Source organism: Symphalangus syndactylus, chromosome 21 (assembly GCF_028878055.3).
Source record: "Symphalangus syndactylus isolate Jambi chromosome 21, NHGRI_mSymSyn1-v2.1_pri, whole genome shotgun sequence".
NCBI lineage: Eukaryota > Metazoa > Chordata > Mammalia > Primates > Hylobatidae > Symphalangus > Symphalangus syndactylus.
The window spans coordinates 65,556,609-65,569,522 of NC_072443.2; the positions used below are offsets into that span (position 1 = coordinate 65,556,609).

General features: G+C 37.9%; 1 protein-coding gene across 12 annotated transcripts in view; it reads right to left on the reverse strand.

Moving 5' to 3' along the window:
* CNTN4 (contactin 4) overlaps window positions 1-12,914 on the reverse strand; it is a 985,842-nt gene that overhangs the window by 155,873 nt on the left and 817,055 nt on the right. For all 12 annotated transcript variants that reach the window (XM_055259613.2, XM_055259617.2, XM_055259612.2 and 9 more), the window contains 2 exons: window positions 12,535-12,671; window positions 10,365-10,494 (listed from right to left, as the gene is read on the reverse strand). In XM_055259613.2, coding sequence (XP_055115588.1) covers window positions 10,365-10,494; window positions 12,535-12,671 — 267 coding nt within the window. The remainder of the gene's footprint in view (window positions 1-10,364; window positions 10,495-12,534; window positions 12,672-12,914) is intronic.

The window sequence follows — 12,914 nt, forward strand, 5'->3', positions numbered from 1 at the left end:
AAAGTGTGTCTCTTATAGACAGCATATAGTTAGATCCTGTTTGTTTTTAATCCATTCAGTCAACCTGTATCTTTTAATTGGGGCATTTAATCAATTTACGTTTAAAATAATTAGAGATAGGGAAGGGCTTAGAATTGCCATTTTGTTCAATTGTTTTATGTATCTTGTAGCTTTTGTGTTTACCCTTTTTCCTCTGTCTTCTTTTGTGTTTCCTTGATTTTTGTTTTAATTTTTATTTATTTAATTTGTTTATTTTTGAGACAGAGTCTCACTCTGTCACCCAGGCTGGAATGCAGTGGTGTGATCTCGGCTCACTGCAGCCTCTGCCTCTCGGGTTCAAGCGAGTCTCATGCCTCAGCCTCCTGAGTAGCTGGGATTACAGGCATGCGCCACCACACCCAGCTAAACTTTGTATTTTTAGTAGACACGGGGTTTCACCATGTTGGCCAGGCTGGTCTCGAACTTCTGGCCTCAATTGACCTGCCTATCTCAGCCTCCCAAAGTGCTGGGATTACAGGCATGAGCCACTGCACCCAGCCTTGTGTTTATTTTTTTAAATGATATGTTTTGATTCACTGCTCATTTCCCTTTGTGTATATTATATAGATACTATCTTTGTGGTTACCACCGTAATTACACAGCATATCTTAAAGTTTTAACAATCTATTCAAGGTGGCAACAATTTAACTTCAATCATGTATAAAAACTATTTATTCATATCTTGCTCCCCCACTTTGTTAGTGATGACACAAATGACCTCCTTTTTTATTGTATAGTTATTAACATAGATTTATAGTTACCTTTTATACTTTTTTAAAAATTATATATCAGATTTTTATAAAAGTGATTTTTGTACCTACAATATTACAGGAGTTTATATTTGTCTGTATGTTTACCTTTATCTAGGAGTTTTAAATTTTCATATGGTTTTGTGTTGTTTATCATGCTTTCATTTCAACTTAAAGGACTCCCTTCAGCATTTCTTGAAGGGTAGATCTGGTGGTGATAAACTCATTCAGCTTTTGTTTATCTGGGAAAGTTTCAATTTCTCCCTCATTTTGGAAGGACAGTTTTACCAGATATAGTATTCTTGATTGGCAGCTCTTTCTTTCAGCACTTTGAGTAGATCATCTCACTCCCTTCTAGCATGCAGTTTCTGCCGAAAAATCTGCTGATAATCTTATAGATGCACACTTGTTTGTGATGAGTTGCTTTTCTCTTGCTGCTTTCAGGATTTTCTTTTGGTCTCCGACTTTTGACACTTTGATTATAATGTGTCTCAGTGTAGATCTCTTCGGATTCATCCTACTTGCAGATCTTGAGCTTCTAAAATTTGTGAGTCCATTTCCTTGCTCAGACTTGGGAAGTTTTCAGCCATTTTTTCTTCAGATAGGCTCTCTGCCATTTTCTCTCTTTATTCTCTGAAAATTACATAACACTTATATTGCTGCACTTGATGATGTCCCACAGACCCTTCAGCTTTCTTCACTTTTCTTATTTTTTCCATTTTGCTCCTCTGCCTCAATAATTTCTAATGTTCTGTCTTTGAATCGGTGATTATTTTTTTCTGTCTGGTCAAGCCTGTTGTTGAATCTCTCTAGTAAATTGGGTACTGTATTCTGAATTCACTTACTGTATTCTTCACCTCCAGAATTTCTTTGGGTTCATTTTCATCTTTTATCTCTGTTGATACTCTCATTTTGTTCATGCATGATTTACCTGATTTCCTTTAGTTATCTATCTGTACTGTCTCTTAATTCCTTGGGCATCTTTAAGAATGAAATTAGAATTCTTTGGTAATTGACATACCTGTTTCTTTAGGGTTGATTTCTGTAGATATAATTTGTTCCTTTGGTTGGGCCATGTTTTCTGGTTTCTTTGTGTGCTTTATTATCTGCTGTTGGAATTCTGGCATTTAAAAAATCAGACACTTCTCCTAGTGTTTGCAGTCTGAGAGCAATCAGTCCAGCTAGAGATTCTGCAGATCTCTCAAGCCTTTTCTGATGATGCCTCTTCTCTGGGCTTTTGTATGTAATCCCCTAATTGAAGATGTGTTGGTTTCTACTCAGGAGCTTCCCTTGGTGTCTTTATCAAGTACTGTGGACTTTCTAGTGCTGCAGGAAGCACTAGATTTCCCTCTGTTGGTACTGGACCTCCCCTAGTGTCTGTGGTACAGCTTGATACCACACCAAACCATGTTGATAGACTTTGTTCTCAGAGGGCCTCCCACAAAGCCCAGTTTCTGTCATCACTTAGATTCAGGCAAAACGGAAACCACTCCCTCAGGTAGTACTTCCCCCTCAAAAGTAAAAACACTGGATGTACCTTCCACTCTTTTCTTTCCCTCCCCAGCAAGAAATTAGGAATTGGAAGTTTTCTACTGATAGCTCTGTGCTACGCTGGGGTGAGTGGGAGGTGCTCTAGCAAGCGAGTGCCATAAATGTTTCTACAGTGCTTTAATGCTCCTAGCTTTACACTTGACTGGAGTGCAGAAATCTCTTAGCTGGTTTTATTTCTTTCAATGGCAATTGGTCCATTGGGGAAAAAGGGTCTGGGGCTTCCCTTTCGACTATCTTGATGAATCACCCCCCACTACCAAATCTTGAATGTCAATCTAATTAATACTCCTTAGATTAGGCTCCCCAAATGCAATCAATTTTGCCAGAAGGTGGTGGAGGGGGAAAAATAGTTACTTCATTTATTTATTTATTCACAAATTCAAAGAACTTGCGGTAGATAATGGTAAAAGACATAAAGTAGTAAATACATTTACAATATGACTCAATTCAAATAGGGAAAGGGTAGAAAACAATCTCACTAGAATTAATACAACAGAGTTAAATTAGTCCCAGACTGGGCAAAGAGAAAAATAACATATTTCTTACTGACTGATGAAAAACTTTGCTTCTTTACTAGAAGATGCAAACTTTTCTTCTTTTGAGAGAAGTTCTACATTTTATGAGAAATTTATTGGAAATATCTTTATGTAAAGGATTAAGGAGTTCAAGATGGATAATCTCTTCACAGCAGTTTTACAGAAGATTCAGAGATTTTGGTTATAGGATTGTATAAAAAGTATTAATGCTCAGTGATGCCTTAGGCTGCATTCTAGAATAATATTTTAAACTCTAACTCACTCACTGCATTTCTTTGGGGGAATTGATGTAAGGGATTATCATAATATTTATCAGCTTTCAATGTCTCCCCTCAGTTGGCTTTAACTACCAGAGTCATGCCACGCAGCGCTTTAGCTCAAGCCTCACATGGTAGTCTGTCAAGACATTCTGTGTGCTTTACTCCCATTCGCTCTCTTGTTGAAATGGGGCCTTCAGCCGTGTTGGAATCTCTGATGCCTGCTCTTTCTCTCATACAGGGGTACTTTGGATTCAGAGTGCTTTTTGATCCAAAATCAGATGTTTTGATAGGGAGACTGTTCAATTTTTAAAAACAACAACAAAAGCCCTCTGGGTAGGACAGATTTCCTATTTTAGGATAGTCGTTCTCAAATGGTGCTCTTGGATAAGCAGCATCAGCATCAACATCACTTGTTAGAAATATAAATTCCCAGGCCCCACTCTAGAACTACTGTATCAGAGATTCTCAGGGTAAAGCTCAGCAATCTGTGTATTAACATGTCCTCTAGATTATTTTGATGCATGATAAAGCCTGAGAATCAATATTTTAGGAAAATTCAATGGCTTTTTAAACCTGATCAATTAAAGCAATAGTTCTCAAATTCTGTTGTTCTTCGGAGTCACACCTGGGGAGCTTTAAGGAAAAATGCCTGGGTCCTAGGATCAGAGACTGAATTAGTTGATAATGAGTATGGTATGCCATCAGGATATTAAAGAGTTCTCCAGATGATTGTAATCTGCAGCAAAAATTGAGAAGCACAGAACTGGGATTTACTGGTGATTTCATGGCTATCTCTAAGTTTTTGGTATGGATACTAAGAGGAAAAAAAAAAAAAAGCCCAAAACTTCTTATATTGTTATAAACACCTTTAGGTTTGCAAAGGCTTTCACACGTAATTCTGTCAGTTTTCACAGTAAAATGAGTAATGACATCCTCCTACTACTGGTACGTATATGATCAATAACTTAATATACCAAATTTGATTTTGAGAGCCAAGTGCACAGCTTCCCTCTTCATGACAACTTAAGTAAAGCTCTTGCCTACATGACTGCAGTTGGGTAAGAAAGGCATTTGTCCTCTCATTAGATGCTGATCACACTCAGCACATTTGATTATTTTGTAATCTGGCTCGACGAGGCAGTTGAGAAATCAGACTTAGATGCAGATGAGCACTTGTGAAAGTCCCTATGAAATAACTTGTAGTTTAGCCTTAATGTTTTTCTAATTTGGGAGCCAACCATCTGGATAGATGCCAAATTAACCAGACAATTGCTCAAGGTTGCACCTCACTTTAATTGGGCCATCAGTTAGTTGATGGTATTTGAGTGTCCTGCCAGGGTCAGATGTGTTCCACCATACAGGCCAGGAGAACCCCCGGGATACTGAACCACTAGACATAATTTCCTCAGGGTAGAAGCTACTTCTCCTCCATTATACAGTCCTGGAAAAGTAAAGTCATATTCAAAAGACCACTGGGCAGACACCCACTCACCCTTTGGGATGGCTCCTCCAATTGTAAAATCAAAAAATTTTTTTCACAATATTCTCATATATAAGCAAAATGAAAGATTTTTGACCCCTACCACTTCGGCAACCCCACTTAAGAGGTAGCTTAGGAAGTGATTAAAACGGAGATTTTTAAAAAAGCTAGCCTCATTACCTCAAGGTGGAAATGGGTCTGAGGTACAGTTTATGTTCCAGAAATCTCCCTTCTGGATTAGACTTAGGCTAGACTTTACCTAAGACCCCATCCTTGTTTGGTTCCTCCTTCTTCCTTATTCTCCGTTTCCTTACAGGTTTTTCCTGGAGAACATTCTTTCAGTGAATTGCAGACACCTGAATACTTGCCTCAGACTTGCTCCGGAGACGTTAGCTATCCTCTATATTTACCCAATGATTTCAAGTTTAGCAATTTAATCAGCAGTCCCCATCACCAATATGATCATCTGAGTGGACACAAATACTAAACATGGGTAGAACTATTACTTTAGAAGAGTTATTTTTTCACCAACAAAATACCTAACTTAGTTATCATTACTTTTTAAGTTACGTATAGAAGATTCAGTTTCCCTATGATTACAAGGCTCTATTTACTGTAATTGTAATACACCTTCATGAGTGGGGGAAAGGAGTGGAATGATGGTTCTCACCCAGGGAGTTGTACAGCACCTCAGGGATGCCCACAGGGATATATCCCACAAGTGAATCTCATCCATGACTCAGGCTAAGACAGCAGAAAAGGTCTAGGAACAGTTGCCTTGGGAAATAATAAACTATCAATTGTAATAGTTCAGTCACAGACAAGGACATTTCCATTTGATGTACTCATAACCAGGCCTACCAATATACTGACCTCAAGATAAAAGTCTCTCTATGGCGTTTGCCCATGCAGTGAGTAAATCACCCAGCACACAGATTAATTATTTAGCAGTTTAAATCCACTAAATACAGACATGTTACATACACATTAAATACCAAGACACAACACATAAAATAAAACCAAGGGAAAAACCTATTAAATATATGCTTCCTAAACATCTCTTACTCATGACTGCAGGGCTATCACCCAACATTAAAAGGAATCTCCTCTATAGCATTGGAGGTTCCTGATATTTAATCAATAGGTGGAACCTACATATATATTTTTTCTTTCTTATACAGATTATCAAGAGATATTTTTTGTTTTTGAGACAGTCTCATTCTGTCACCTAGGCTGGACTTCAGTGGTGCAATCTTGGCTGACTACAACCTTTGCCTCCCGGGTTCAAGTGATTTTCCTGCCTCAGCCTCCCAGATAGCTGGGACTACAAGCATGCACCACCATGTCCAGCTAATTTTTATATTTTTAGTACAGATTGGGTTTTGCCATGGTGGCCAGGCTGTTCTGGAACTCCTGACCTCAGGTGATCCACCCACCTCAACTTCTCAAAGTGCTGAGATTACAGGCGTGAGCCACTACACCTGGCCAAGAGATAACCTTAACAAGAGATTATCTTGTTTCCATTTTGTTTCTTTGTTCAATTCAGCATCCTCATGATTCTAGCATAGGTAATGACAATTTAGTTATTTGATCCAAAAGAGCCAAACTATTTCTGCTATATAAGGAACAAAGTGACTTGTGGAAAACAATCATATTATACCTTACCCAAGTTAACCAATATTAATTTCTGTGTATTTTTAAATAGTCAGATGTCTTCTTCCTTATTCACTTAAGAGAGACTATACGGGTTTACACACTCAATCTTTAACTGCCCTTAAATTTACCTGAAATATATTACTGGGAATTTTTGGAAGTGAAAATGGGATATTAAACAGGGAACTTGCAAGCTTGTCATTCAAGAATCTCAAAAATTGGTCCTTAATGACTTCTCCATGTTTCTTTTTCTTTTCTCTTTTTCTTTTTTTTTTGAGAAGGAGTTTCACTCTTGTTGCCCAGGCCGGAGTGCAATGGCATGATCTTGGCTCACTGCAACTTCTGCCTCCCGGGTTCAAGTGATTCTCCTGCCTCAGCCTCCCAAGTAGCTAGGATTACAGGCATGCGCCACCATGCTTGGCTAATTTATATATATATATTTTTAGTAGATACGGCGTTTCACCATTTTGGCTAGGCTGGGCTGGATCTCCCAACCTCAGGTGATCCGCCCACCTCGACCTCCCAAAGTGCTGGGATTACAGCTGTGAGCCACCGTGCCCGGCCACCATCTTTCTTTTTCAAGTTTAAATTTTCCCATATATGCTTTATGTATTTGAATCAAAATTTTTATTTATTTTGTTTTATTATTTTACTTTTTAGATTGACAGACACAATTATATCTATTACACACATGTTTTGAAGTATTTATATACGTTGTAGAATGATTAAATCTAGCTAATTAACATAAATTACCTTATATAATTATCATTTTTGTGGTGAAACACTTAACATCCACTCCCTCAGCATTTTTAGAGAGTACGATATCTTGTTATTAACTATAATCGTCATGTTATACAATAGAGTGCTTGAATTTATTTGCCCCATCTAACTGAAGTGTATTCTTTGAACGACATCTTCGCAACCCTCCCCCACAGATTCCTCCGACCCTGGCAACCACCATTCTACTCTATTTCTTCGAGATAAACTTTTTTAGATTCTACTTACGAGTGAGATCATGTGATATTTTTCTGTGCCTGACTTATTTCACATAGCATGATTTCCTCCAGGTTCATGCTATGTGAAATATATAGCATGAACAAATGACAGGATTTTCTTTTTTTATGGCTACACAGTATTCTACTGTGTACACATATACCAAATTTTGTTTGCCCATTCATCCACTGATGAGTCAACAATTTTAAAAAACATTGAAGATTCTCTATGTGCAAGAAACTATCCCAGATATTTTATAATTTTGAGCCTTTGTTCCAGCCATTTCATTCTGATGTGGAATATTCTTTGTGTTTGTCAAAATCTAAATTGTTCAGGGCTTAGCTTTCCAGCCCAGCCCCCTAGCCAAATTCCCTTTCGTGAATTCCTGCAAGTCTTACATTTTTACAACTTGTTTGGCCTATATAATTTGATGACATGCCTTTATTGTTCTCATGTTAAACATGGTTAAATAATTTCTCAGGCATTTTCATTTTATCTTGACTGCTCTACTGCCATGGTCTGAATGTTTGTGTCCCTCCAAAATTCCTATGTTGAAATCCTAACCCCTAAGGTGATGGTACTAACAGTCAGGACCTTTAAGAGGTGAAGCCCTTCATAAGGGTGAAGCACCTTATGAATGGGATTAATGCCCTTATAAAAGAGGCCCAGGAGATCCTCACCCCTTCTGCCATGTGAAAATATAGTGAGAGGTTGGCAGCCTGCAACCCAGAAGGGGGACTTCACCAGAACCTGGCCTTGTTGGCACCCTGGTGTCACAATTCCAGCTTCCAGAACTATCAGAAATAAACATTTGTTTTCTATTAGCCACCATGTTTGCAGTATTTTTGTTATAGCAGCTTAAACAGACTAACACTTCTAGTTTGCTGGCATCGGGAAACTTAAGAGCTCAGATCAAAAATTCATTTGTAATTAGACAGTTCCAACTGGAAATGATTTTAAAATAAACTCCTTAATGTAAAAGTTGGAACAGTGATTCCCAGCTAACAGGCCTTGAATCCTAGTACTAGAGGGAGAGAGGGGAGGGCTATGCAGAGTGGTTTTAATCCATTATTGTACACATACGCATACACATATATTCTGTTATTTTCAGCTGTGGGTAGGCACTCTAGATAAAAATCATTAAACAGCTTTTCTCACTTTATTGGAGTCATTTGTTTCTATCAAATTTTCTTATTTTAATAAAGGGATCCACAAAATCTTTTAAAATTATAAAGGGGTCCCTAGACTGATAAATTGGCTAGCGCTCATCTAGAGGGTTTTCAGACACTACGATTCACTTCATTAGGCCACATCTCACTTTTAGCTGTTCTTCCAACTAGCTGACATACAGTAGAGAACACACTTGTTTTAGAATAAACTCCTAAGCAATCTTGCCATGGTGAACTGTACTCCAAAAGACTCAGTTCCAAGTACCAATAGTTAGCAAATCTGGGCAGAAGGGAACCATCATACTTGTCCTGGAAGGGGTTGAAAATTATTGTTCCTAATATTTACAGGGTGAGAAGTATGTGTGTTTAGGATCCCAGTAGGCCTAGCCATGCTGATGCTATGCCAAGAGCATATAACCATTACTAGGCCTCTTTGAAAAAGGCTCCATCCCCATGAAATCTCACAATCATTATCTTTGATAGGATTTGAGTCAGTGCTAATGAATTTAGTGAGAAGAGCAGCTGTGGAAGTTTTTCTTTCTTTTTATTTTTTTACATTGCACAGAATGCAAGTACATTCTACTTGAGAACATTTACTTCTATATGCAAGGTTTACGTGCTAGGCACCAACGAATGTTTTTCATAAGGGAAAGTCGGGACTCTGAAACTGGACAATTTATCAGAGCATGTGAATTAGCTCCTTTGTGTGCTGTTTTTCTCTTATTCATAATCTTCCATTATGCTCTCACCAAGGAGAATGACTACTTAAAGCCTCTAAAATAGGAGGCAGTTCCCAAATCATTTCCATTTGTTTTTGTGTTTTCAGTTTTTATTATCATCTCTTCTTTTACAATAATAGACAAATTCAAAATTTTTCCACAGAATAATGCAAGCTGTTGGTCTTAACTTTTTTTTTTAACGTCCATAGATTCATCTTTTCACTCAACTATGTTTTCAATTCTTTACTGACCTAATCTATTAATCCATTTAATAAAATAATCCCTCAACTTCTTCATTCATTTAACACACTCATTCATTCTTACATTCATTCAATGTTTATTGACTGCATACTATGTGCTTCAATACTATATTAAGTCCTGGGAATACAATGATGAATTGAACCAATTATGATCCTTGACATCATGGAGAGGTTAAAATGCAGTGGGAGAAAAAGATAGAAAGATCACACAAAAAAATGTAAACTGTAACTGTGGCATCTTTCACAAAGGAGAGGTAAAAGATAGTATAAAAATCTGTAATAGGAATAGTTGACCCAAGCATGACTTTCTGAGGAAGCACCAATGAAGCTGGGAGATGGGAAATGAGAAGGAGTTACAGAAATGAAGAGGGGAAGGAAAAGCGTTTCAGGCAGAGGATGCACTCACTATGTACCAGTGGCCTGCAGAGGAAGGGAGGATGGTGAATATGCAGAACAGAAAGATCAATGCAGCTGAAGAAGAGGGAGGAAGTGGCACACGATGAAAGATGTAGTTGGAAGAAAGACCATTAATGCATAGTCTGGAAAAATTCAGATGTGGAAGAGCAGGGTTTATTCCGTCAGCTGTTCAAATAAGCCTTTCCAAACCAAGTCAGCTCTTATTCCCTCCAAGCTCAAGTTTACACCAAATCAGCAGCAGACTCCAAAAAGCATCTCAAAAACTTTGCTCAATTTAGAAGCGCAGTCAATAGAGGAATAAAAACGAGTGCCAAGGGAAGCATGGTCCCCATTGTAAGCATCAGAAGAGGCTGATTTAGAAAGCGTTCTCTTGTTATTGCCTACAGACTTGCTTATTACTTGTTTCTCGAGTAGTATCTTTGGCCTAAAGATTTCTTTACTCCTTTTCTTGGATTGAACATTTATGCTTGGCAAAGAACAAGTTAGTTTAGTGATTTAAAGAGTTTTTATTCTTTTTCTTGCCAGTATAAAGACTCACCTATAACACTAAGCTCTGCGTTGGAAAAGATAACTCCATGTTTATTCTCTGCCAAACACTGATACATGCCAGCATCTGAGAGGTTCACCATTGTTATGTTGAGTGTTCCTTGCTCAATTTGAATTCTATCCTGTGAAAGAAAAGAGGAACATAAAAACAATGACCTTCTACAACTGAGACTTCAAGGCAATTTTACCATGGGTAATATCAAGGAAGCTTAATGGGAAGAAAATAGCCATCATATAAGCAATTTACATAACATGATCTATTTATCTGTCAACTAAATTTGTGGCAGGTCAGATGCTAAATCGAACAACCAGTACATCAGTTGGTAAATGGAATTTAAATTGTAGGATTCTCTTGAGTTCTCATTGATTTAATAGTGGAGCCATTCAGATTAATATCCTCTCTAAATAGAATAACTTGAAATTTAAAATGCCTTTTCACTTTAAGGCTTTGTACTAACCAGAATTGGGGGTTTTAGAAATACAACCAAATTTACTGTTTAGAGTGTTTAAAACACTCACATTTTGAGCAGGTGAAACTTTGAAGGTTAATAGGATTACAGTCTTGGATGAAACAGAGACAAATATTTAATATTGGTTGAGGTTTACTAAAAAATGTAGGTATCAATAGTTTAATATTCCCTTAGTTTATTGCTGTCAGTGGCGTGATTTAAGCTGAGGACCATCTGGTGGCCAATCTGAAGGGGGCAAAGTTAGTAAGTGGCACAGAAGATCCTCCTCATTTGTCACTCTGAGGATATACAACTTATGTATCAATTTTCATAAGTATCAAAAAGGATCTACTCCTCTCCAGGAGACTTGCCATTCTATATATATATATATAGAGAGGTACTAGTTTTCTGTTTGCCGCAGGGTTGTGAGTTAGCTGAGTGGACACTTTATTAGACTTTGATCAAATCTAGATATTCATGTTCCCTCACATTAAGAAACAAGCCCAATTGTCCCACAGAAATGATAATTACCTGTTTTTGAATAAACACAGAAACTGACCTGCCTAATTTTAAAACTTGAAACTTACATTGGTCTCACTGAGTTCACTCCTCAGGAGGTTGATCCTCAAGCAAGGGACTCAAACTCACTAGATCATGGCATCCAGACACTGAGACACCAGACCCTTCATCTGTCATAATTGCCTCTGTACCCCCACCTAATTCCTTCCTGCACACAGCTGCATCCCTTCCCCAGCTACATGAACTCCCAATTTTAGTTGGTTGGAGAGATGGATTTGAGACTGATCTCCCATTCTCTTGAACAAAGCCTTATTTCCTGGCAATACTCACTGTCTCAGTGATTGGCTCTCTGCACAGCAAGCAACAGGACCTAGACCAACTCCCCGGCATTTTGGTAACAATTACACAAAAGGAGGAAAATACCAGTACCTAGGTACCTATACTCTTGCCATTTGTTTGAGTTTGGCTTTTATAATTGACAGAATCATGGACAAGCTGGAGCCCTTCCAGTAAATGCAGAAGGTGCATGAGGTAGGGGGTGGGTTAGGCAAAACAGTCCCCTTTCTTTTCCTGTCGTGTAAATTCATGTGGGGTCCATTGCTCTGAGCAGGCACTCTTTCCTGGGTGGCCTACTGGAGGAAGAAATCTCAGCATGAAAGACTGCCTCTCAATTTGGAGCCTGAGGAAAATGTCAAATTTCAATTAATATTTGAGGTTCAGTAGGAAAATACATAAGGAAAATTAAATTGGACACAATTGTTCCTCATTCTCAGGGTCTCCACTCTGCCCCTGCTTCATTCACATTTCTTTGTCAGAGTGTTTCTCTATTTAGATGGACATCCTGTATTGTGTCAATGCCCCTTCTCTTGTCGTGGATCCTGGAATGTATCTTCCTTTGTATCTTAGCACAGTTGCATGTTCCAGAACTTTTGCATAACTTTCCCATTATAAAGTTACACATGTTAATCTTTGAAGACCAAAGATCTAGTACAAGAGCTTAATTGAAAGAGGGAGAATTGGATTTAAGTGCACTTTCTATTTATCAATTACATTCACTCTCACTTTTTCCACTATAATGGTGTTTCACTGTATATTATTTTAGAAACAATTCACCATTCTCCCGTTTCCATGGCAATCAGGCTATATTAAACATTATAGTCAAGACTAAGACACAATTACCATTAACTTGCTTACCCGAGTTTGCAGAGGTTCACCATTTTTTAGCCACCTGTATGTAGGCTTAGGCCTTCCATTTGCTTTACATTCCCAAAAGACATTTTCTTCCATGGCCACGTGAATATCATTTATTCTTTGAATCCAATTAGGTTGAGCTATAGGCATCCAAAAAGCGAAGAAAGGTGTATATTCAGTGTGTACTCAATCTATTTTTATCACATGCAATCAAAGGGCAAAAATACACTTATAATAAAATTCCCTTTCCAGATATTATGCAAATAACAAGACTAGGTAGACATTCAGGCAGGTGCCTATACCCTACTCTGAATACCATTTTTGTGGTTCATATTGTAGTCTTTTAATCCCTAAATGCAACATGGGTAAAACTACCAATAGCA